At 36.8% G+C, this 26,152-nt stretch overlaps 1 protein-coding gene across 1 annotated transcript in view; it reads left to right on the top strand.

The window, feature by feature from the left end:
* The first annotated feature begins 1,493 nt into the window (after window positions 1-1,493).
* The window catches only part of Aff2 (ALF transcription elongation factor 2), a 448,384-nt gene continuing 423,725 nt past the window's right edge, over window positions 1,494-26,152 (top strand). The window contains exons 1-2 of the mRNA XM_059251561.1: window positions 1,494-1,531; window positions 1,731-1,851. Coding sequence (XP_059107544.1) covers window positions 1,494-1,531; window positions 1,731-1,851 — 159 coding nt within the window. The remainder of the gene's footprint in view (window positions 1,532-1,730; window positions 1,852-26,152) is intronic.

The raw sequence follows: 26,152 nt of genomic DNA on the forward strand, positions 1-26,152 counted from the left end.
TCCTATGACATCCATGCCACTATTTTACCAGTGGACATATTTTGCTATGCTAGTTATAATTGTGCTTCTCAGGTTCACACATAGAGACCTTGTAGAAAAGATGCAAATCTAAACTGGGAATTTATTTTATGTTACATATAAACCTTATGCTCTTAACATGAAGGATATTTTAGAGCATATGTTTAGTGTATGTGCATTTTAACTCTGTACTGTCACGTGTCATTAAATATGAAATTTTTCTACTTGTAGCATCATATAAGCACTTTTAATTTTCAGATTGGGAGAATGTAGACGAATTTCTAAATGGTCTCAATAAATAAAAAGCATGTAACCAGAAATTTGGGTGATAGTCCAAGAGAAAGATCAGAGGAATAGGACAAACCACGAGCTAACCTCACCTCACCAACTCGGTAGCTTCTTCCTGTCTACCCACACCTTCATTGCCTTGTTGTTCTGCCCTCTCATTGGCTCTGTTAGCCCAGCTGCATCACTTCCTCTTCCTACACAGCTGTCACTTTCTGTCTGTACAGACCTCCAGACCTCTATGGTTGGTACTGGGATTAAAGGTGTATGTCACCATGTTTGGCTCTGTTCCCTAGTGTGGCCTTGAACACACAGAGATCCTGAATGCTAAGTGATAGGATTAAGGATATGTGCTATCACTGCCTGACTTCTTTGTTTATTTATAATGGCTGGCCTTTTTCCTCTAATCTCTTGGCAAGCTTTATTTATTAAAGCACAAATAAAATATCACCACATTTCAGCACAAATAACATATCACCACAGGAGAATTTTCAGTTTCAGATATTTGTGTTAGGGATTCTAAATTTTTAATATAAATCATGCAGATTTAGAGTTTAATTTGAAGTATTGCATGACAGAAAAGTAAATTTCTTAATAAGGAAATATTCCATTCTGAAACCCCTAAGATCTCAGACTAGATCTTAAATGTTGTCTGGAAGCTTTCAATATTTCAATGAAAAAGTCTGAAATTTGATGAACATCTAATAGGTAGTCTTTATAAAAAAGCTTTATATCAAGTTCATTTAACGCTTTTGCCACATGTCTCTTTCATAGATAGTCATTTGTTTGTTGTTTCAGCTAGGTCCCTTCTTTTCTAAATATTTTTCCCAAATGGCTCCTAGTCAATTGTGAAACAAAAATAATAATAATAAAATCAAAACAAGAACAGTCAAATAAAAAGTAATGAAAGTATTTAAATAATTTAATATTTGAATGTGTCTACCTCCACATAAGATGGCTTAATGTCCTTAAACTTACCCATGATAATTAAGATAGGGTAAAGGCTTTGGGAAGACTTCCAGTTTAACTAAAGATCCATGCTTTAATCATTTGTTTCTTTTGTATTATGTGACATATGTGCATTCATGGCCCCAGGTGTTTGACAACATGATGTAACCTTAATTCAGCAATTCTCTGTATAGTAGACTGTTTTTGCAGAGTGTGAAATTACATCCAATAATCAAAAAAGGATGAGGAACAAGAATTCTATGTACTTGCATGGCCACAGGTACAACTTTTAATGAGTAAATTTCTGGTTTCTTTCTTATTTTTAAAGTTAGTACAGATAAAGTAAAGGATTCTGTTTTCTATGCAGCATGAGTTGGGTAGGATTGACTTGCAAATTTTTTTTTATTCCTAGGAATAACAAGGGAGATCTAAATTTCTTGATGACTAATTTTTCTCTGTTTTTTTCTTTTTCATATCAGTCACTATGAACAGGATCGTAGTGCACTTAAAAAAAGGGAATGGGAACGAAGAAATCAAGAAGTTCAACAAGAAGATGATCTCTTTTCTTCAGGCTTTGATCTCTTTGGGGAGCCCTACAAGGTAGCTGAATATGTATGTAATTTATCTTTTTGGACAATACTCTTTTCTGTAGTCTTGAACTTTCTTATTAATACTAACTTTATTTTCAAGCACCAAAGCTATTTTACAAGATACATGTATTTCCACATTGGGGGCAATTGAAACTTTCAAGGGATATCTGCCAGAATAACACTTACTTTCTCTGACTTGTGAGACTTTCTGTCTTCAAAGAGCCCCTCACAGCCCAAGCATTGTTATATCAAAATACTCCTTCCATGCTTTCCAGTGTGTTTAACCAGGCAAACCATGAAGACTTCATTAGAGCGACAACGGGCAGGACTACTCGTCTTCCAAATCAGTGCCATCTACTGCAAGACTGATGCTGTTTTCCTCCATTTTAGTTTAATGATAGCTGCAGGTAGTTTTAATAATCTTTCAAAAATTCATGTATTCTTGGCAAAGGAAAATAAGCCAATCTTATTTCCTGTGTCTAATAAGCATGGGCTAGGAGATTGTTCAACCAGAGGATAAAGGGAAGCAACGTAGATTTTTCCAGTGTCATTCAGCCTCCTACGTATCTCTGTGAATGATCAAACAGCTATGACTACAAGTATTGAGTTTATGATGACTCTTTCTGATGTTTCTTTTGGTGGTGGAGATTAGGGTTAACTGGAAAGATATTAGAAGGGGAGATTTTTATTGTATAATTGGCAGATGGTTGGGTTTTATTAAAAATGTATTAGTAGTATAATTTTTAATGAAACTGAATGAATAAAAGATAAATGAATGAAAATTCAAGAGGTGATTTAAGAAGGGCATCAGTTAATGGACAGTGGCTTCTGGAAAAGGAAAGTTCTCAATGAATGCAGAATAGGTCCAGATTCTACTTTGATGTAGAGAGTTGGGGGTTTGCATTGGTGTCTAATAAGGAAAGATTTCAGCTACTTTGTTTAAAACAAAGAAAAGAGTTCTTGATTTATACACCTGGGTACCTTTCAAGTTTTGTAATACTGACAGACTAAACTATTAATTTTCAAATGATCAGCAATTCACATGTGCACACGTGCACGCTCACACACACATGTACACACACCAAAAACTTTTTTACAATTTCAGTTGATCCAATTTATATATTATGTTTAAATGTGTATATTCAGATATATGGTTGATTTAATTGACATATTTTGAAGGTTCAGTGTGTACTAATCACTGCTTTAGACAAGTGTACAAAGGGAAACAAAATATAGTCCCTGCTTTCAGGAAATTTCTAGTCTAGTGACATTGTGTCATGAATGAGTGATGGCATAGGTGATGGGAATGAACAGAGGAAGTTTAAGGAGCTATTGTATTTGATAAAAGAAACTCGTGATAGGATTTTTGAAGATAAAGTGTGAAAGTTGAAATGATAAGGTTGAGTTTCTAACTAAATGAATTTGGATTAAGAAGGATTGAGTCTTTGGTTTGTCTTGTTCTTACCTGAGGAGATGGTGGTTATCATTATTAAGTAGTTTAGGGGGAAAGCTATGTTGCTGCTTATAGTGAAAAAATAATTTAGTTTTGACTATGTTGCATTTGACATGTAGTGGGATAACAAGGAAAAGGCATTGGATACTTAAGTCTGGAGCTCATGGGAGAAATCAAGGGAGAGATTTGTGGGACACATTGAAGCTTCGAGAAATATACTGTCACCATTACGAAGTGTGATGGCAGGAAAAGAAGAGGGAAAATATGAGACTTCTAGGAAATGTGGTGATATTGTGTTGCCCAAAATATTGTGCACCCTAATAAACTTATCTGGAGTCAGAGAACAGAACAGCCACTAGGTAGAGTTAGGGGCCAGAAAATGGTGGCACACACACCTTTAATCCTAACATTCCATCTGGATTTATGTGAGTTCAATGTCACACTGGAAATAGCCAGGCATGGTGACACATGCCTTTAATCCCAGGAAGTGATGGAAGGAAGCAGAAAGGTATATAATGTGTGAAAACCAGGAACTAGGGTCACTTAAGCTTTTAGGGTTTTAAGCAACAGTTCAGCTGAGATCCATTTGGATGAAGACTCAGAGGCTTCCAGTCTGAGGAAACAGGATCAGCTGAGAAGTTGGCAAGGTGAGGTGGCTGTGGCTTGTTCTGCTTCTCTGATCTTCCAGCATTCACACAAATAACTGGCACTGGGTTTGTTTTTATTAATAAGACCTTCTAACAATTCGTGCTATAAGGAAATAGCAACAATTAAGGGGTAAAATGTGGTAAAATCAGAGTCCTGGATAGAACTGAAAGGAAGTGAAGAGATAGGTAGAAAGCTTGGGGAAATGAACATTTAATGAGAACCAAGGAAATGAAAGATTCTCTGGAGAATGGATTTGCTACTAATGTTTGTCCAGGAAACCAGGAAATGTAAGGACCATAAATTCGTTGTTGAACCTTACAGTTAAGGTATAATTTATGACCTTAGGAAAGTTGTGGGCAACCAGTTGCTAGGATTTGGAGAATGGATAGGTATTGATGAAATTATTAAGGCCATTCCACGTAGTTAAAAGGGAGGTTTATTTAGTGGCGAAACTTACAAATGAAGGGATAGGTAGGTTGCAGGGTCTGGGAAAGACGCAGCACAGTCCGTTGGTGTTCTCTGGAGAACTTGGCTCGTCTACCTCCAGCGTCCAGGGTCCAGGAACCAAGGTAGAAGGCGCATCCAGATCTCGGGTCTTCAGGTTCCTCTCGTAGCTCTGCTTTGTAGGTGTGACAGTTACTGAAGCCTCAGTGGGGGTTGGAACTTCCAGATCAAGGTTGAAATGGCTACCCACTACAGATAGGAAATGGTTAAATAGAGAAAGAGGTAATCAATGTGGACTTTATCTTGCATGGAGAAATAAAGAAATAAAAACAAACAATTATATAGAGAGGCTTGTTTTCTTTTTACTGTATATGAATGCTTGTCTACAGGTGTGTATATGTAATACAAGTGTGCTGAGGCCAAAAGAGGGTTTTGAATTGCCTGAAACTGTACATATGTGTGATTATATGTCATCATCCATGTGCTGGGAACTGAACCCAGATCCTCTGAAAGAGCAACAAGTGCTCTTAACCATTGAGTCATCTCTCCAGCCCTATAGAAGTTTTTCTTTACATGAGATAAACATGAATGTGTTTAGAGATTACTGGGGAGAGACGGAAGGTTGAGGGGTTGGTAATGAAGAGTATAGCAAGGTCCCAAAGGAGATTAAACCAAATATAAGATTAAAAAACATAAATAATCACAAGCTAGAGGAAAAAGAATAGAAGCAGAATTTTAGAATGACAACAAAGCTGCAGAGTAAAATGAAGATGGGACAAATAACAGAAAGAAATCATAGCCTCCATTTTGGGGACAAAATCAAAGATGACAGGCATTTTGGGATGAAAGAGAAACTAATTAAATGAGCTTTACATCTTTGGATGGGATTAAAAAAAAGGAACCCTTCTTGGGTGGTAGATATATTTATAGCCAATATCCATTCAATTGTTAACATTGTTATAATGTGAAGAACCTTTGGTTTATTATTTCTACATAATTTTAAGTCATAATGAATTAGTAACCTTGTACCTTCATAGTAATTGTTAATTAATGAGGTGTACTAAATAGATGTGTGCCAATTTTTTGATGGAAGCAGTGTGTTTTTGAAAAGTCACTGAGAAAACTTCTGAACATTGTCAAATGTCAAATCTTGCATGGAGAAATAAAGAAATAAAAACAAACAATTATATAGAGAGGCTTGTTTTCTTTTTACTGTATATGAATGCTTGCCTACAGGTGTGTATATGTAATACAAGTGTGCTGAGGCCAAAAGAGGGTTTTGAATTGCCTGAAACTGTACATATGTGTGATTATATGTCATCATCTATGTGCTGGGAACTGAACCCAGCATCATCTTTTTTATAGTATAATACATCATGTAGGGACAGATAAGGGAGCATTTAGTCACACATGGGAATGTTTAGTCAGACTCATGGTGGTTGCATAGCTAGCCACTTATTGCCCTTGCCCTTGATGAGCAGGCTTTTTTCTTGAGCCATAATTATTAAGGGAAATAATTGTAGTATAGAAACAGGTTTATGATATGGTAATTTTATTTATTCTTAAATTGGTAAGCAATTGTCATGTGGTGCTGTTCCCATTTTTAGGCTTCACTGACACATCAATGAGGAATATTTCACTTTTTAACCATCATATCACAACACTAGAACTGGTGCATGCCTGAAAACGTTCCCTAGACCAAGCCTAATGATGGACATGCTGTCCTTGGAGTATCCAATTATGCAATGGCAGGCCTCAAGTTGGTTCACAAATCATTGGTAAAATTGTAGACACACCAAAACTCTTCCTTAGGATTCAATGGGAATGCTTATCAAACTGAAAATCAAACTTTGGGGCGGTAGGCCTGGACTTCCATAAATCTTGCTACACCAAACTTAAATAATGACCTCATATCTTGTCCAATACTATCAGTGCTTCATCAACTAGCAATACGAAGTACATTTCATTGTACCTGCTGCTTTTTCTTGATATAAATACTCTTTCATGTTCCTTACTGACTTATTTCTCTTCTTTGCTTTAACTGTACCCTATTCACAATGAAAAAGAATATTGACTTCCTTCAGATTTGGTTGTGGGTGGGAACCTTTTTCTTAGGGATATTTTTTTAGTTTGCAACTTTGAAACTCAAATTTGTGTTATAGTATTGAGAAGAATGTTTTGAAGGGGGCCTGAGAAATATGAAGCCCTTCGGCATGTCTGTGTCAGTATAGAAAGACTGGTGAGGAAATTGTATGTCCCTACTACAGACTAGAGCTTTATATCTGTGTTCATTTAATCCTTAAAATAAGTGGCGTATGTAGATGTAATTCTAAATGGTCTTATTAAATAAGAAACACAGAGCCAAATAAAGAGATAAAAACCCAGAGATTGAGCAGTAGCCAAAAGGTAAGACTACCTTATCTTACCACTCACTGCCGTCCTTCCCCTCAGAGAGAGAGAGAGCTTCTTCTTGTGTCCTATCTTTTTATTGCCTTTCTGTTCTGCCTTCTCATTGGCTGTAAACCCAACCACATGACTTCCTCGTCACTGCCAGGTCTCTATGGTTGGAACTAAGATTAAAGGTTTGAGCCACTGCTTGGCTGTGTCCTTGAACACACAGAGACTCTGCCTGACATGTGATTGGACTAAGGGCATGTGCTATCACTACCAGACTTCTGCTTAATGGCTTGCTCTTAGCTCTGTTCCCCAGGCAATTTTATTAACATACAAATGAAATCACATTTCAGCACAAATAAAATATCACTATATTTCCCCTTTCTATTCTAATAAAAAGAAAAAAATGAAAAAGTTATAACTAATATAAGAAAAACTATATACAATAAGTACAATAACTATATACATTATATACAAGCAATAAATACCTAAACAATGTCTAGTCCATTTGCATTTGACAAATTCAAAGAAAATAATTCGATTATCTATCCTATTTCAGTAAGTCCAAAATGTACCTGATTCACTTTCTATCCTAACTTATGTTACTAACAGAACTCTCTTATAATGTCTTTCAAATTTATACACTTATATCTCTTTAGTGAGTTTCTTTTCTGAAATTCTTAACAAGGAAAACTATAATTATAACTACCTTATCTTTAACTATAACTTTAACTATCTAATCTTCAACTCCCTCAGAGACCTAAGACAGAAAAAATACTACCTAAAAAAATAAAAACAGGAAGTGCACACAAGCGGCTTCCAAAAAAGTTGTGAGTTGACAGAAACAGCCATCTGCCTGGTAACTGGAGGTTTCTCTGCAGCATTGGGGCATCATCTTCAGCCCATAGACTTAATGTAGCTGGCAGACTCATTTGTGAAGTAGGATGTACACAAGGCCAACAGTTTGACCTCACATTTGGTGAGAGTAGTCCATGTACTAGAAACACCTGAATAATTCAGCATTTTAAATTCTGGAAATTGTTAGTGTGTTTGGAATTCAGCTGTCCATTCTTCTTGGCTTGTGGGTGGCTTCATCTCTTTTATTAAATACCAGTGTACCACTGAGAGGTTAGACTCCATCAGCTTAGTTACTCTTTCAAGAATAACTGTTTCAGCTGCTGTTCCACTGCACATCAAAAGCCATCGGTCCACTGCCAGTTCAGCTGCCTTCAAAAAAAGGAGCTATGCACCTTTTTCGGATTGAAAAGGCCATTTCAGGGATGGTGCCATATTGTCCTGGCCTCAGAGGATGCTTTTGTTAAAGCCACAACCACACTTGTCTTGGCAAGAATTGGTAATCCTTTGTTTCGTGTCCTGTCTGTCCATTTTGTCCTGTTTGTCAGCAGTCGATTCGAGGATACTTTGTTGTCCAGTGGCTAACTTTTGCCACAATGAAAATTAACTACATATGCAGTTTCTTCAATGCCCATATTTTCTATGAAGTAGATTGGTACTGCCAGGAGCCGACATGTCTCATAGTCATAACAAAAAGAAAAATTTTCTAAGTTATTAAAACATTTTAAATGCCATATTCTGTAGATCTCTGAAGGGTTTGAGGATGACCTATCTATCTAAAATATATCTGCTCGACCTTGAAAACATACCTAATATGACTACAAGTTTGATTGTAATGTCTAACTACTAACTTTCATTTCTTTATATTCTAATAGTTGATAATAATAACATTCAAGGAAAAGCAAATTGCATTACATTGTTAAATGAATGGTATAAGTACAATATCTTGAACAAGATTAGAAATATATGTATAGCATTTTCTAACAATATAAATCTCAATATATATATTTATATATAATTTGTATACAATGTACAAAAATCCAACCCAATGTAAAGTATTTAAAACTAGTAATTGTCCTTTAAAAGTAGATTCAATAAATCTATCTTTTTATTTATATCATATCTATATCTTCTCTTTATTTTTTCTAGTAGATTCAATAATCTACCCTCTATTCTATCATTTCTATATATATTTTTTAATATATATAATTTGTATACAATATATAATTTGTATACAATATCCAATCCAATGTAAAGTATTTAAAACTAGTAATTGTCTTTGTAAAGTAGATTCAATGATCTATCTTTTTATCTATATCATATCTATATCTTCTCTTTATTTTTCTGAGTAGATTCAATAATCTACCCTCTATTCTATCTTTTCTATATATCTTTTTTTTTTTTTTTGGTACCTCCTCTGTGGTTTGGAGTAATCACAGTCTGATAAATGTCTGTCTCTTGGAACCATGAACTTTCTTCCCTAGAAGAGAAAATCTTCACAGCAATTTCTCCCCACCATTTGTCTTGCCAAACATTTCCAAACTGACCTTTGCTGATGCTTTCTTGTAACACAATGGTCCTAGCAATTCTTCTCTGAACAAGCAGCAGTAAACCCTTCATTCCAGGTAGCAGCATCACTGGAGTCACCAACACAATGAGAAGCAGCCAGCAACTTGGAGCAGCAGCCGCTGCCTCCATGGACCCACTGCCACCATTTGTGGCTGAGCCCTGGCTGCTGCTTCTCCTTAGCAAGCCTCCTATGCCATCCTCACACTCAGGATCCTTCTGCCTCTGCCTCCTTCAGTAAATGCAACCAGTGTTCACCACCACAACTGGCATGTATAGCTCAGGTATGAGCTGGGCTTGCAAGGCCACAGGCAAGTAGCTTTTTCAAGAATTTGTACCACAAATGTTGGGTGTCAGATGTAGCATGAATCTTAAATGGTCTTATTAATAAGAACAAACCCAGAGCCAGGTATTGGGGTGAACACTGGAAGACCAGAGAAGCAGAACAAGCCACAGCTAACCATACCTTGCCAACTTCTCAGCTGATCCTGTTTCCTCAGACTGGAAGCCTCTGCGTCCTTATCCAAATGGATCAGAGCTAAACTGCTGCTAAAAGCCTAAAAGCTTATCCAGGCTCTAGTTCCTAGGTCCTCATACCTTATAATCCTTTGTGCTTTCTGCCATCACTCCGTGGGATTAAAGGCTCACTTCCTGGGATTAAAGGCCTGAGTCACCATGCCTGGCTGTTTCCAGTGTGGCTTTGAACTCACAGAGATCCAGATGGAACTCTGCCTCTGGAATGCTCAGATTAAAGGTGTGTGCTACCACTGCCTAACCTCTATGTTTAATATTATGGCTGTTCTGTTCTCTGACCCTCAGATAAGTTTATTGAGGTGCACAATGTATCAACCACAGGGGTACACATTGAACCCACGTTTTTTGAGGAATTTTAACTCTAAGTAGTTAGATGGCTCCTTTGCAACTTCATATTTTCATGCATTGTGGCACGAGGCTTGTATCCAGTTCAGTATGATTTTCTGTCTGTGGTAGGAAGTTCTTTGCCTTCTGACTAGTCAAATAAATTGATAAGCTTTCCTATTAGGTGACTATGTGGAATAAACTCCTTCTTTTGGCTCATAGTTTCCTCTGGGTTTTTATTTTTTATTTTTTTTAACTTTACTTTGTTGTTACTATTATTATTATTATTATTATTATTATTATTATTATTAATATTATTGGCTTTTTCAGATGAAGTTTCTCCTTGTAGTGACTGACTGTCCTGGAACTCTCTTTGTAGAACAGGTTGGCCTCAAACTCGGAGATCCATTTGCCTCTGCCTCCAAGGTACTGGGGTTAAAGTCATGCACCATCACTGCCTAGGTTTTATTTCTATTTTAATGAAAAATTTCATATAATAATTTGATCATTTTCTCTTAACCCAATCAATTCTAGATCACCTACCTCTCTGTCCACTCAATTTTATGTTCTCTCTCTCTTTCAAAAATAAAAGCAAATAAGAAACCAAGAAATACATAAAAAAAAAAACATGCAAAAGTCAAAAAAAATAAACAAGTAAAAGACCAATTAGATGAAAATACCAAAAAAGGTAAAAATGATATAAAGTGTCCAGAGAAGGGCTGGAGAGATAACTCAGTAGTTAAGATCACTGGCTGGCTGCTCTTCCAGAGGTCCTGAGTTCAATTCTCCGCAACCACATGGTGGCTCACAATCATGTATAATGAGATCTGGAGCCCTCTTCTGACCTGCAGGCATACATGCAGACAGAACACTATATGCATAATAAATAAATAAATAAATAAATAAATAAATAAATAAATAAATAAATAAATAAATCTTTAAAAAAAGTCCAAAAAATATCATTGATGCCATTTTGTGTTAGCTAACTAACTATTCCTGGGCTTGAGACCTGACATGAATTGTGGTTTATATACTCAGTGAGATCCAATTGCAGAAAACTGATTTTGTCTTTGCCAGCAGGTATTAATCATAGACAGCAATTGATTAGGTTATGTTACATCAGGTTTGCAATGTATTTTGGTTAGGGCTGGGGCCCTGTGTCTACATCTCACACTCAGTGCTGGGACCACATCTGGCTTGAACCTGTACAGGTCTTGTGCATACTTCTACAGTCTTTATGAGTTCATATGTACATCAGTCCTTTGTGTCTGGAAGATAGTTTCCTTGAGTTATCCATTCCTCCAGGCTCTTTCTATCTTTCTGCCTTTTCTTCCTCATAGGGCCCTGAACCTTGAAGGAGGGGAGGGGGTTTATGAAGACATTCCATTTAAGACTGAGTACTTTAAAGTCTCTCATTCCCTGCATATTTTTGATTTCCAGGATCTATTTATTAATTACCACCTACTGTAAGAAAAAGCTTCTCTGATGAAGGTTGAATGAGGCAATAATCAATAGCTATAATATATAACTTTAGGAATTATTTCGTTGCTATGTTCCTTTAACAGAATGATAGTACTAGGTTTTTCCCTAGGCTCATGACTTATCTAGTCTTAAGTTCTTGTCATTAATGGGTTCCTGCTGTGGGATGTTCTGTATGTTAAACGTGTTGCTCTGATTGGTTAATAAATAAAATACTGATTAGCCAGTAGCCAGGCAGGAAGTATAGGCGAGACAAGGAGAGAAGAGAATTCTGGGAAGTGGAAGGCTGAGGCAGAGAGACGCTGCTAGCTGCACCATGACAAGCAAGATGTAAGGTACCAACCAGTAAGCCACAAGCCATGTGGCAACTTACAGACTAATAGAAATTGGTTAATTTAAGGTATAAGAACTAGATAACAAGAAGCCTGCTGTGTCCATACAGTTTGTATGCAACATAAGTCTCTGTGTGTTTAGTCAGTTGGGTCTAAGTGGCTGTGGGACTGGTGGGTGAGAGAGATTTGTCCTGACTGTGGGCCAGGCAGGACTGGAGAAATCTCCAGCTACAGGTTCCATCTCATAGAGTGAGCCTTAAGTCCACTTCCCATAACATTTGTGCCATTATTCCTCCTTTTTGAAACAGATCATATTATTATTACTATAATTGCTTTTACTACTACTATTTTACAGATTCTAATGGCTCACTAAAAGTGAGGAAACTGGGATACAGAAATGTTTAAGTGGTTTATGCAAGAATGTTTGTTTTAAATGAGGTAAAGACTGATGGAGGCTTACTTGAATGATAGTTGTGAGGATAAAAAGAAATAACTTGGAACACTGCCTTAAAATCTGGAAAGTACTATAAAGTTCAAGTTCTTGTCATTATTGCAAGTAAAGAAAGGAATAGCAACTCATGGCCCAGAGAGATTAACTGTGAAAATATCAAAATTAGGAAAAAAGGAAACTATTAAATCACACACTTAGCAATACTAAAATAAAGTAGAAGAAAAATGAACTTCAAAACTTGAATTATTTTTCTTATTTTATTAAAAGGAAATAGTATGGCACAATAGCATCTTAGCACATTAGTCTGGCAATGAAATTATACTACTGATTTGTAGATAACATTAGAAGCAAACTGAAGGAACTTTGTATTTCCTAAATTAATGAGAAGCAAAAAGCTTCAATGAAGGAGTGCTGTTCGTCATGAGCCACAAACCAAATGTGTAATTCATGCTTGAAAATACTTGGAAAATGCATTTCCTTGATGATAGAGAAATTGTGGTTACTTAGGAAATAATGGCTACAGAGGTTATCTTTAAGGAATCAACCAATTATGTAGAATGGGAAGTAAAGTATTGGCCACATTGAAAGAAGCCTAAAATTGATTGAAACAGCTAAATTTCATCTTTGCAATGTTTAGAATGTTCTATCAAGTCTGCTGAGAATACCTTCCTTCTTAATAGGATTACTAAGACTCTGGATGGCAAAAAAAAAAGGGATGTTTAGTGTGCATCAGAAGTTGCTATGGTATATAATGAGAGTATATTATGTAGGCGTTGATAGATGTGTTACAGGCTCCACTAGGTTTTCTATGTCATATCTACTTTTTGAGAAATTACAAGATTAGTTGACTTTTGCCTCTCCAATGCCGAGGAGGCAAAAAATTAACCCTGGGATCCTGGTCTGAACTATTAAATATCAGGTGGTTGATGAATGGTAGATTTTTTTGAGGGTATATGTCTATGCCTATGTGTCTGTGCATAACTTTGACTCATAAGTATTTTGAACTTACCAGTATTTGTCATAAGAATGAACACACTATTTCCTACTTGTATCAACAGCAATCAAAGCATGTGGATCTTCCTTCAATCTTCAACTCAGAAAGCTTGAATAGTAAATGCAACCTTTAATTATCTGCTATACAGTTCCTGTCATGAGGCCTTCTGATACAATTGCTCTCTGAGGAAGTTAGTCTAAGAGAGATGATGGCCCTCCATTCCTGTAGGTTATCACTGCTTTACCTCTATGCTCTATGTGTATAGGAAAGCTACAGACTCTGACTATATCAGTATAGCCCCTAATTTGAAATGTAGACTCATTTTCACTGAATTAGACTTTAATATAATGCTCATTGTTTTTAGTCTTCATAACAGAAAAAAAAAATGTATATGAGGAATGCCCGTGTCTTCTAGAAAAATCCGTGCTGAGAAATGTTTTCTTAATTGATTTAAATTTCTTGTAGGTGAACCAATGAGAGAAATTCTTTTTCATAGTTTAACACCAAGCACATCGCTGTCTCACTTAATGGTCTAAGGTGATATTCTACTTATCATAAGATAAAGATAATTCCATTAACCTATAGCCTTTTTTTTTACTTAACTGTCATGAACTTCAAAAACTTCAACCTATTCTTCAATCAAGAATAACTAAGTTAACATGCCATTTGTCTTTCTATTTCTTTATCATTTACTTCAAGTTATTACATATTCTTTCATTTGATAGAGGCACAGTATGGGATAAAATTATTTTCTATTCAATTCTGCCACAATTTATTTGAGAATTTAATATTATGCTAGACCAGTGATTTTCAACCTGTGTTTTATGACTCCTTTGAGCATTGAACAACCCCTTTCATAGGGGTTGCCTAAGACCATTCTACATATCAAATATTTACATTAGGATTCATAAAAGTAGCAAACTTACATTTATGATGTCAATTTGTGGTCTTATTCAGAGAATTTTTAATTTTCCATTAATTTTAGCATCATATTGGTCAACACTGACCAGGTTAGAAATTCTCCTTGTTCAAACTGTGTTTTAAAACTTTCATCTTAAAAAAAAAGTTTTAGCATGCCTTAGAAACTAAGGTGATTGTAATTGGTATATATTAGTGAATAGACATTAAGAACTAGGAAAACTTCCTCCTACCAAGAAACATATACGTGTCTTCTACATACCATCAAAATAACAACAGGCATTGTACTAGCTTACTTGTAAGCAAGTGAGATATATGATATTTGGATCCTTATGATATGGACCCAGAGAGGGGGCAATAACGTCTCAGGGCAAGAGCTATTATTGTGTTGGTATCTGTAGTGGAAAGGGATAAGGTTACAATTTTGTAGAAATCTGATGCCACAAAATCCATTAAACACAATGAGAATATTTCAAGTGGGAAATTAAATAACTTTGTTTCTGCTGAGAGAGTCAGATCCTTGACAAAATACAGGTATCTTTTTTTGGAGCAGTCATATGACTTGAGATAAATATTTTTCAGTGACCAGAACAGCCATGGAAATGTTTCAGACTTGCATCAAATTTTTGGTGGGACCTTAAGGCAATGAAATTTCTTTGTTTTTTATTTAGGAATTGAATAAGCAAACTGACTTTGGCTGCTGTCCAAATGGTTCATTGTGTAATACAGTTGAAGGAAATTGCTATATGCAAAGAGTTTATTCTTGCCTTTGCTGAAAAGTAATTTCTGCCATTAAAATGGTAAACCTAGGGAATAAAAATGATTTCTCTCTATCTATATCTTTTAAATATGCCTTTCAAATGTGCTCCTGAAAACAGGGCAATTATTCTACTGAGAATTATACAGAATGTCAATTGTTTAATCATTACTTCAGTACCAAGTTTGCATATGCTGCAATATAAGATGTTCTCGAGGATAAGCCAACTAAAACAGACATATACTTATTCAATATCTAAAGATCTCCATCCCTCATAGAAATCCCCCAGCATATATTTAGCATATTTTGGTATAATCTTTGAAATTCATATTTCTCTAACTGTCCCAATTTTTGCAAATATCTATGAATTAGCACATGGTATGAATTAAATATGTGGAGATTATTCTAATAATGAGGCCAAGGTTTCTAGTTTGATATTCTCTCTCTCTGATTATTCATTTTTGGTATCCTTTCCTGGCTTCTTTTCTCTTCCCAGTCTATTAAAGTGCATATATACCAGGTGTTTTGCTTGAGCCTAATCTTCTCATTCTGTTTTTTTCATTCCCTTGGTGATTTCATCCATTTCTAATACTTCAGCCTCTTTGTTCTCCCATCTTCACATACAAAGACTAAAAGAGTCCTATATCATAAATGGAGACTAAGACTTGAGACTTGAATAAGTATACCACCTGTATAGCCTAGTATACCAGTAAGTGCTGAGGCATGTGAGATATCTTGCATATTTAACATCTATCTTTTGTGGAGAATGTACCAAGGAGGAGGCACATGCTTTCTATTCTTGTACGTAAAGAGCATGCTTATGACTTGTGTGACATAAAGATCACATAATATGGGGCCTTCCCTAACTAATGGCCCAGTTGCCAGATAGGTCCAAGGATAATGGCAGCTTTTTCTCTTTGTAATATATGGGGCCAGAATAGTACAAGCTAGGCACAAAGAAGTCTTTTGCTTTTCTGAATTCAGAAACTTGTTTTGATAACCTATTTAGATGTAAAGTGAATCATAAAAGTTAATTTGAAGAATTAGCAACTAAATTTTATCAAATTTATTTCCAAGTATTCAGCTACCCATCATATTTTTAGTCATGGAAGCTTTGTTTCCTTATTGTAAAAATGCATGCAAGACCCTAATTATTTTACAAAAACAGTCTGGCATTTTTGTAAGATTAGTATATCCAACAAGGGATGGTAGACTTGGCCTATTGATTGTCCATAGATTTATTTGGTTGCCTCTGTTACTATTACACATTAGGCTAATGTTGTTTTGAAAAGATGGCTTTGTATTGATTTATTTAAGCAACAATTTAAATTCTTGAATAAAACTTTCTAACTCTCTGCAAAGACACAGGAGAGCTTGAGTCACTCTTGATGAACAATTGCAGCCTTTCAAAGTAAATGAATATGAATCATCAATGTGTAAACACAGTTGCCCCCAGAATATGTAGGCAGGCACCAGTAATTTATACAGTGTACCTTTTCTGGATTGCAAAGCCACTTCAGTGATGGTGCCATATTGTCCTGGCCTTTTGCAAGGCAAAAGTTCTTCTTCACAGAAGAACCTGCCAAACATTCTACAGGACACAGAGAATAATAACTGAGAGTTATTATCTAGTCCTATGGGCTAAAAATGGATGCCCTAAAATTGTAGAACTTTGGGTGACTGTCCAGGCAGCCAACTGTCTCTGTCATTTCAAGAATTTGGGAAATTGCTTGCAATGCATTTCCTGTTTATTTAGGTAATATTATATCCTTCTGGGGTCTTTGATGTAGTTTAAGACTAGATAGCTATAATTATAATTTTCCTTGGTTATGATAAAAGATAAATTAGATATGAAACCTTAAACTCACAAATATAGGATAGATAGAATATTTTCTTTAATTTTGCCAAATAAGGATAGACTAGATACTGTAACTGTAATTCTTGCTTGATAACTGTTCTATTATATGTAATTTTACTTTGTTAAAGTAAAAACCTTCCTTTTTGATTAGACAGAAATGGGGAAGTGCTGTGGAATGTTCTGTATGCTGTGAATGTGTGTTGCTCTGATTGGTTGATAAATAAAGCTGTTTGGCCAATGGTGAGGCACAATAAGATTAGGAAGGACATTCCAACTAGAGAGAGAGGGAGGAGAAAGACAGAGCAGAGAAATACTACTAGTACCCTGCCAGAAGAAGCAAGATGTAAATGTACCGGTAAGCCACAAGCCACTGGCAAAGTATAGATTTATAGAAATGGGTTAATTTAAGATATAAGACCTAGATAACAAGAATCCTGCCATGGTCACAGTTTAAAAATAATATTAGCCTATGTGTGTTCATTTTGGTCCCAGCAGCTGCGGGACCGATGGGTAAGAGAGATTTCTCCTGACTGTCGGCCAGGCGGGACACAGGAAAACTTTCAGCTACAATGAATGATTAGTTTTCTCCATGTCCTACCCTTAAACATGTTTACTGGGAGATAATTTTAAGGTGATGTCAGTAGTTTTGCAAAGTAAAATACCGATTTTTAGATTGGATGAGATTAAACTGTTACAATGTACATTATGATTAAAACTGTCTTCTTACTGGTGTGGAATTACAAGGAATGCTTGACTTGTATACATTTTCTGACACATTACAACAATTTATATCATAAAATGCTAAGGCTGTTCGATAGAGAAATCAGTTAAATTGTATTATCCTTACTACAAAACCTTCAAAGAAGGCATGGAATTAACATCTAACTGAGCTAGCTTATGACTAACATGAATCTAATTCCTTTTAATCAGAGAACTGTATTATAGCTGGAAGTTTTCCTGTGACCCAGGCGTCCAGCGGTTGGGACAAATCTCTCTGATTCATGACCCCCAAGTAAACACACAGAGGCTTATATTAATTATAACTGCATGGCCGTGGCTCAAGATTTTTGTTAGCTAGCTCTTATATCTTAAATTAGCCCATAACTATTAATCTATGTATTGCCACATGTTTAATGGCTTTACCTGTATGCCATTACTTGCTGCTCCCTGGATGGCAGGCTGGCATCTTCTGACTCAGCCTTCCTCTCCCCAGAATTATCCTTGTCTGCTTATCCTGCATATACTTTCTGACTGGCTACTGGCCAATCAGTATTTTATTAAACCAGTCTACAAAAGCATTATTCCACAGGAATTTGTTATCCCTACTAATTTCAGCCATCCTCTTTTTATTGAAAATGTGGGGTTTTTTTTGTCTCACATAATGTATCCTGATTATGATTTCCCCTCCCTCTACTCTTCCCAGTTCCTCCCCACCAACTCTCCCATCTGGATCCGCTCGTTTTCTTTCTCTCATTAGAAAACAAACAGGCCGGGCGGTGGTGGCTCACGCCTTTAATCCCAGCACTTGGGAGGCAAAGGCAGGCGGATCTCTGTGAGTTCGAGGCCAGCCTGGGCTACCAAGTGAGTTCCAGGAAAGGCACAAAGCTACACAGAGAAACCCTGTCTCGAAAAACTAAAAAAAAAAAAAAAAAAAAAAAAAAAGAAAACAAACAGACATCTAAGTGTTAATAATAAAATATAAAAAAATCAAAAACAAACACATCAGATTAGACAAAACAAACAAATGAAAAAGAGCCCAAGAAAAGGCACAGAAACAGAGACCCACTCATTTGTACATTCAGGAATCCCATAAAAACACTAAAACTGAAAGTCATAGTATATACACAAAGGGCCAGTAGGGTAAAATGAGAGAAGAAATATGAAATATATATATATGCATATATATATATATATCTTTTATATAATTTATAATTAATATAGGAAAGGCTCTGATATGACATCACGAGATGAAGAACCTCCTATGATGTATTTGAATTCATTTTCTGTTGGCCACCTACTGCTGGGCATGCAGCCTACCCTTAAGAGTAGTTTGTTTCCCCAGTGAGACTCTTTAGAGAAAATTAAATCCTCATTTGTAAGTGGTTATCATTTGGAGATTGCTTCTGGATTAGGGATAGGGACTTGTGTCTACTTCTTGTCTCAGCTCTAGGATCCCATCTGGTGCAGACCTGTGCAGGCTCTGTACATGATGTTTTCACATGTGTGTCAATCCTGTTGAATTAGAGGGCCTTGTTTCCTTCATGTCCCCCATTTCTCTGGCTTTTACACTCTTTTAATCTCTTCCTTTTTAGGGTTCCCAGAACCCTAAGGGGAGGAATTTGATGAAGATTTTAAAGCTAAGCATTCCAAGGTTTCTCATTCTCTGCATAATGTCTGGCTGTGGTTTCTCTGTATTTGCCGCCATCTGCTGTGGGAAAAAGTTTCTCTGATGAAGACTATGACACTAATATATGAATAAGAAGAATGCTATTAGGAGTCATTTTATTGATACTTATTTTTTGGAATAGTAGTGCCTAGTTTTACCATAGGGCCCTGAGCTATCTAGTCTCAGGTTCTTTGTCACTCAAACAGTATTAGGTACTGGTTCTTCTCATGAAGTAGACCTTCAGTCAAATTAGATATGAGCTGGTTACTCCACCAAACTTTGTTCCACCACTGCACCAGCATATTTTGCAGGCAGGACACCATTGTAGATCAAAGGGCCCATGTATGTATTGCTGTTTAAGTCTCTCCTTTGGTAGCATGGATAATGCCTCCCTATACCAAAGATGCTAGTTCTTAGATTTAAAGGCTATATGTAGGCACGACTTCTCCATATTCAATGGGTTGTATAGGTCTTGTCTTCGACTATGGGCCTTGCCACCACTTTGTGAAAAGAAACCTACAGTCTTAGAAACAGCCTGGATTGTTTGGGGATTCCATTGGGACCCCCTTGGTGAGTAACTCAGATAAAACCTGATTCTGGTCCTGGAAGCTTCATTTGGTAACATGAGATGTCCGGTGAGTCTCTGTCTCTCCCGTTATTTGGTGATTTTGTTTAGATATCATACATATTAGGATGCTTCCACTGTATTATGTTTCCATACTACCCTTCAAATAGCCCTTAGTTTTGTCTGTCTCTTCCCATATTCCCTCCCTCGTCCTCCTCTTCCCTTCCTCTCTATAATTGATCCTCCCATTCTAGTCCCTCCCTTCATCTGTCCATAGCTATCTCTTCTACTTCCCTTTCCAAGAAGATCTATATGACCCTCCCAGTACTTTACTCTGTACCTAACCTCTGTGATTGTATGGACTGTAGCTTGGTTGGTCATTGACTTAATAGCTAATATCCACATAAAAGTGAATATATATCATATGTGTCTGGGTTACCTCACTCTGGATGATTTTTGTCTAATTCTATCCATTTACCAATGGATTTTATGATTTCATCTTTTTACCAGCTGAGTAATACTCCATTGTGAAAATGTACCATATTAACTTTCTTTCTTTCTTTCTTTCTTTCTTTCTTTCTTTCTTTCTTTATTTATTTATTTATTTATTTATTTATTTAATTTTATAATTTAATTTAATTTTACATATCAGCCACAGATTCTATTTTTCTCCCCCCTCCCCCATGCTTTCCCCCCAGCACAATCCACATTCCCATCTCCTCGAGGGCCAAGACTCCCCTGGGGATTGAGTTCAACCTGGTAGATTCAGTCCAGGCAGGTCCAGTCCCCTCCCTCCTCCCTGGCTGAGCCAAGTGTCCCTGTATAAGCCCCAGGTTCCAAACAGCTAGCTCATGCACTGAGGACAGGTACTGGTCCCAGTGCCTGGATGCCTCCCAAACAGATTAAGCTAATCAACTGTCTCACTAATCCAGAGGGCCTGATCCAGTTGGGGCTCCTCAGCTATTGGTTCATAGTTCATGTGTTTCCATTTGTTTGGCTATTTGTCCCTGTGCTTTTTCAATCTTGGTCTCAACAATTCTTGCTCATACAAACCTTCCTCTATCTTGCCATTTGTACTCCTGGATCTCCACCTGGGGCCTGGCCATGGATCTCTGCATCTGGTTCCCTCAGTAATTGGATGAGGTTTCTAGCATGACAATTAGGGTGTTTGGCCATCCTATTACCAGAGTAGGTCAGTTTGGGCTTTCTCTTGACCATTGCCAGTAGTCTATTGTGGAGGTATCTTTGTGGATTTCTGTGGATCTCTCTAGCACTTTGCTTCTTCCTATTCTCATGTGGTCATCATTTATCATGGTTTCTAATTCCTTGTTCTCCCTCTCTGTTCTTGATCCAGCTGGGATCTCCCACTCCCCTAAGCTCTCTTTCCCTCAACCCTTGCCCTTCATTATCCCACTCACATCCAGGTTGTTCATGTAGATCTCATCTATTTCTCTGTCATTGGGTGATCCCTGTGTCTTTCTTGGGGTCCTGTTTTCTGGGTAGTCTCCCTGGAGTTGTGAGTCGCAGTCTAGTCATCTTTGTTTTACATCTAGTATCCTCCATGTTTTTCTTTCTGAGTCTGGGTTACCTCACTCAGGATGATGTTTTCTAGATCCATCCATTTGCCTGCAAATCTTATGATGTCATTGTTTTTCTCTGTTGAGTGGTATTCCATTGTGTATATGTACCACAATTTATTTATCCATTCTTTGGTTGAAGGGCATCAAAATTGTTTCCAGTTTTTGGCTATTACAAACAATGCTGATATGAACATAGCTGAGCAAGTGCCCTTGTGGTATGATTGAGCATTCCTTGGGTATATGCCCAAGAGTGGTATAGCTGGGTCTTGGGGGAGATTGATTCCCAATTTTCTAAGAAATCGCCATATTGATTTCCAAAGTGGTTGTACAAGCTTGCATTCCCACCAGCAGTGGAGGACAGTTCCCCTAGCTCAACGTCCTCTCTAGTATAAGCTGTCTTCAGTGTTTTTGATCTTAGCCATTCTGATAGGTGTAAGGTGGTATCTCAGAGTCATTTTGATTTGCATTTCCCTGATAATTAGGGATTATTGAGCAATTCCTTAAATGTCTTTCAGCCATTTGAGTTTCCTCTGTTGAGAATTCTCTGTTTAGTTCAATAGCCCACTTCTTAATTGGACTGTCGGGCATTTTGATGTCTAATGTCTTGAGTCCTTTATATATTCTGGATATCAGTCCTCTGTCAGATGTGGGGTTGATGAAGACCTGTTCCCATTCTGTAGGCTGTCACTTTGCCATGTTGACCATATTATTTGCTCTACAAAAGCTTCTCAGTTTCAAGAGGTTCCATTGATTGATTGTTTCTCTCAGTGTCTGTGCTACTGGTGTTATATTTAGGAAGTGATCTCCTATGCCAATGCATTCAAGACTACTTCCTACTTTCTCTTCTATCAGGTTTGAAGTACCTGGATTTATGTTGAGGTCTTTGATCCACTTGGACTTAAGTTTTGTGCACAGTGACAGATATGGGTCTATTTGCAGCATTCTACACGTTGATATCCAGTTGTGCCAGCACCATTTGTTGAAGACTTACAGTTTTGGCTTCTTTGTCAAAAATTATATATTCATAGGTGTGCAGATTAATGTCAGGGTCTTCAATTCGATTCCATTGGTCCACATGTCAGTTTTTATGCCAGTACCAAGCTGTTTTTATTACTGTAGCTCTATAGTAGAGCTTGAGGTCAGGGATCGTGATGCCTGCAGAGGTTGTTTTATTGTACAGGATTTTTTTGGCTATCCTGGGTTTTTTGTTTTTCCATATGAAGTTGAGTATTATTCTTTCCAGGTCTGTGAAGAATTGTTTTGGTATTTTGATGGGGATTGCATTGAATCTGTAGATTGCTTTTGGTAAGATTGCCATTTTTACTATGTTAATCCTGCCTATCCATGAGCATGGGAGATCTTTCCACTTTCTGACATCTTCTTCAATTTCTTTTTTTAGGGACTTAAAGTTCTTGTCATATAGGACCTTTACTTGCTTGGTTAGTGTTACTCTGAGGTATTTTATATCATTTGTGGCTATTTTAAAGGGTGATGTATCTCTGATTTCCTTCTCAGCCTCTTTGTCAATTGTATATAGGGGGGCTACTGATTTTTTTTGAGTTGATCTTGTATCCTGCTATGTTGCTGAAGATGTTTATAAGCTGTATCAGTTCCTTGGTTGAATCTTTGGGGACACTCAAGTATACTATCATGTCATCTGCAAATAGGAAAAGCTTGGCTTGTTCCTTTCCAATTTGTATCCCCTTAATTTCCCTATGTTGTCTTATTGCTCTGGCTAGAACTTCAAGTACTATATTGAATAAGTATGGGGAGAGCAGACAGCCTTGCCTTGTTCCTGATTTTAGTGGAATCCCTTTGAGTTTCTCTCCATTTAATTTGATGTTGGCTGTTGGCTTGCTGTAAATTGCCTTTATTATGTTTAAGTATGTTCCCTGTATTCCTGATCGCTCCAAGACCTTTATCATGAAGGGGTGTTGGATTTTGTCAAATGCCTTTTCAGCATCTAGTGAGATGATCATGTGTTTTTTTTTCTTTGAGTTTGTTTATATGGTGTATTACATTGACGGAATTTCATATGTTGAACCACCCTTGCATCCCTGGGATGAAGCCTACTTGATCATGGTGGATAATTGTTTTGATGTGTTCTTAGAGTCTGTCAGTATTTTATTGAGTATTTTTGCATCAATGTTCATGAGGGAGATCGGTCTGTAGTTCTCTTTCTTTGTTGCATTCTTGTTTGGTTTAGGAATCAGGGTAATTTTAGCCTCATAGAAGGAGTTTGGTAATGTTCCTTCTGTTTCTATTGTATGGAACAATTTAGAGAGTATTGGTATTAACTCTTCTTTGAAGATCTGTTAGAATTCTGTATTGAAACCATCTGGTCTTGGGCTTTTTTTGGTTAGGAGACTTTTAATGACTTTTTATATTTCCTAGGGGTTATTGGACTATTTAAGTAGTTTATCTGGTCTTGATTTAATTTAGGTATGTAGTACATATCCAGAAAATTATCCATTTCTTTTAGATTTTCCAGTTTTGTGGAGTAGAGGTTTTTGAAGTATGACCTGAAGACTCTCTGGATTTCCTCATTGTGTGTTGTTATGTCCCTCTTTTCATTTCTGATTTTGTTAATTTGGATGCTCTCTCTAAGTCTTTTGGTAAGTTTGGATAAAGGATTGTCTATCTTGTTGATTTTCTCAAAGAACCAACTCTTTGTTTCATTAATTTTTTGTATTGTTCTCTTTGTTTCTATTTTATTGATTTCAGCTCTCAATTTGATAATTTCCTGGCATCTGTTCCTCCTGGGAGACTTTGCTTCTTCTTGTTCTAGAGCTTTCAGGTGTGCTGTTAAGTCACTAGTGTGAGATTTCTCCAATTTCTTTATGTGGGCATTTAGTGCTATGAATTTCCCTCTTAGCACTGCTTTCCTAGTGTCCCATAAGTTTGGGTATGTGGTGTCTTTATTTTCGTTGAGTTCTAGGAAGTCTGTAATTTCTTTCTTCATTTCTTCCATAACTTATTGGTGATTCAGTTGAGCTTTATTCAGTTTCCATGAGATTGTAGGTTTTCTATAGTTTTTGTTGTTGAAATCTAACTTTACACCATGGTGGTCTGATAGAACTCAGAAGGTTATTCCAATTGTTTTGTATCTGTTGAGATTTTCTTTGTGGCCAAACATATGGTCGATTTTAGAGACGGTTCCATGGGGTGCTGAGAAGAAGGTATATTCTTTTTTGTTAGAATGGAATGTTCTGCAGATATGGATTAAGTCCATTTGAGTCATAACATCAGTTAAGCCCCTTATTTCTCTGTTAAGTTTCATTTTGGCAGATCTGTCCAGTGGTGAAAATGGGGTGTTGAAATTACCCACTATTAATGTGTGGGTTTTTATGTGTGATTTAAGATTTAGTAATGTTTCTTTTACATATGTGGGTTCCCTTGTGTTTGGGGCATAAATGTTCAGAATTGAAACTTCATCTTGGTGGATCTTTCCTGTGATGAGTATGTAATGCCCTTTTTGATCTCTTTTGATTGATTTTAGTTTGAAGTCTATTTTGCTTGATATTTGGATGGCTACACTCGCTTGCTTCTTAAGACCATTTACTTGGAAATTCTTTTCCCAGCTTTTTATTCTTAGGTAGTGTCTACCTTTTAATTTGAGGTGTGTTTCTTGTATGCAGCAGGAAGATGGGTCCTGCTTTTGTATCCATTCTATAAGCCTGTGTCTTTTTATAGATGAATTAAGTCCAATGATATTAAGGGATATTAATGACTAGTGATTGTTCATTCCTGTTATTTTTTGGTGGTAGTGTGTGTGTACTTCTCTTCTTTGGGGTTTACTACTGTGGGGTTATCTATTGCCTGTGTTTTTGTGGGTGTATCTGACTTCCTTAGGTTGGAAATTTCCTTCTAGTGCTTTCTGTAGGGCTGGGTTTGTGGATAAGTATTGTTTAAATCTGGCTCTGTCTTGGAATGTCTTGTTCACTCCATCTATGATGATTGAAAGTTTTGCTGGGTATATTTGTCTAAGCTGGCATCTATGGTCTCTTAGTGTCTGCATTACATCTGTTCATGTCCTTCTGGTTTTCAGAGTCTCCATTGAGAAATCAGGTGTTATTCTGATGGATTTGCCTTTATAAGTCACTTTGCCTTTTTCCTTTGCTGCTCTTAATATTCTTTCTTTATTCTGTACATTTAGTTGTTTAATTATTATGTGGTGAGGGAACTTTTTTGGGGGGTCTAGTCTGTTTGATGTTCTATAGGTTTCTTGTATCTTCATAGGCATTTCCTTCTTTAAGTTCAAAAAATTTTCTTCTATGATCTTGTTGAATATATTTTCTGTGCCTTTGAGTTGATATTCTTCTCCTTCCTCTATCCCTATTATTCGTAGGTTTGGTCTTTTCATGGTGTCCCAAATTTCTTGGACATTTTGGATCATGACTTTGTTGGCTTTAGTGTTTTCTTTGACTGCTGAATCTATTTTTTCTACCATAGCTTCAACGCCAGAGATCTTCTCTTCCATCTCTTGCATTCTGTTGGTTATACTTGCATCTGAAGTTCTTGTTTGTTTACTCAGATTTTCTATTTCTAGCATTCCCTCTGTTTGTGTCTTCTTCACTTTTTCTATTTCCCTTTTCAGGTCTTGGGGGCAGAGCATGGAGATTGCAGTGTCTGCCCGGGGTCTTGGAGAAGGGGAACCTTCCTAGTGGGGGTGGAGGGGATCCTGCTGGATGGCCAGAACCTGGGGCCAAGTTGGGCTGGTCTTTCCCGGAATGGTTGGTGCCCAGGAATGGGACCTAGGGGCACTTCTCTCTG

The sequence above is a fragment of the Peromyscus eremicus genome, chromosome X (assembly GCF_949786415.1).
Source record: "Peromyscus eremicus chromosome X, PerEre_H2_v1, whole genome shotgun sequence".
Taxonomy (NCBI): domain Eukaryota; kingdom Metazoa; phylum Chordata; class Mammalia; order Rodentia; family Cricetidae; genus Peromyscus; species Peromyscus eremicus.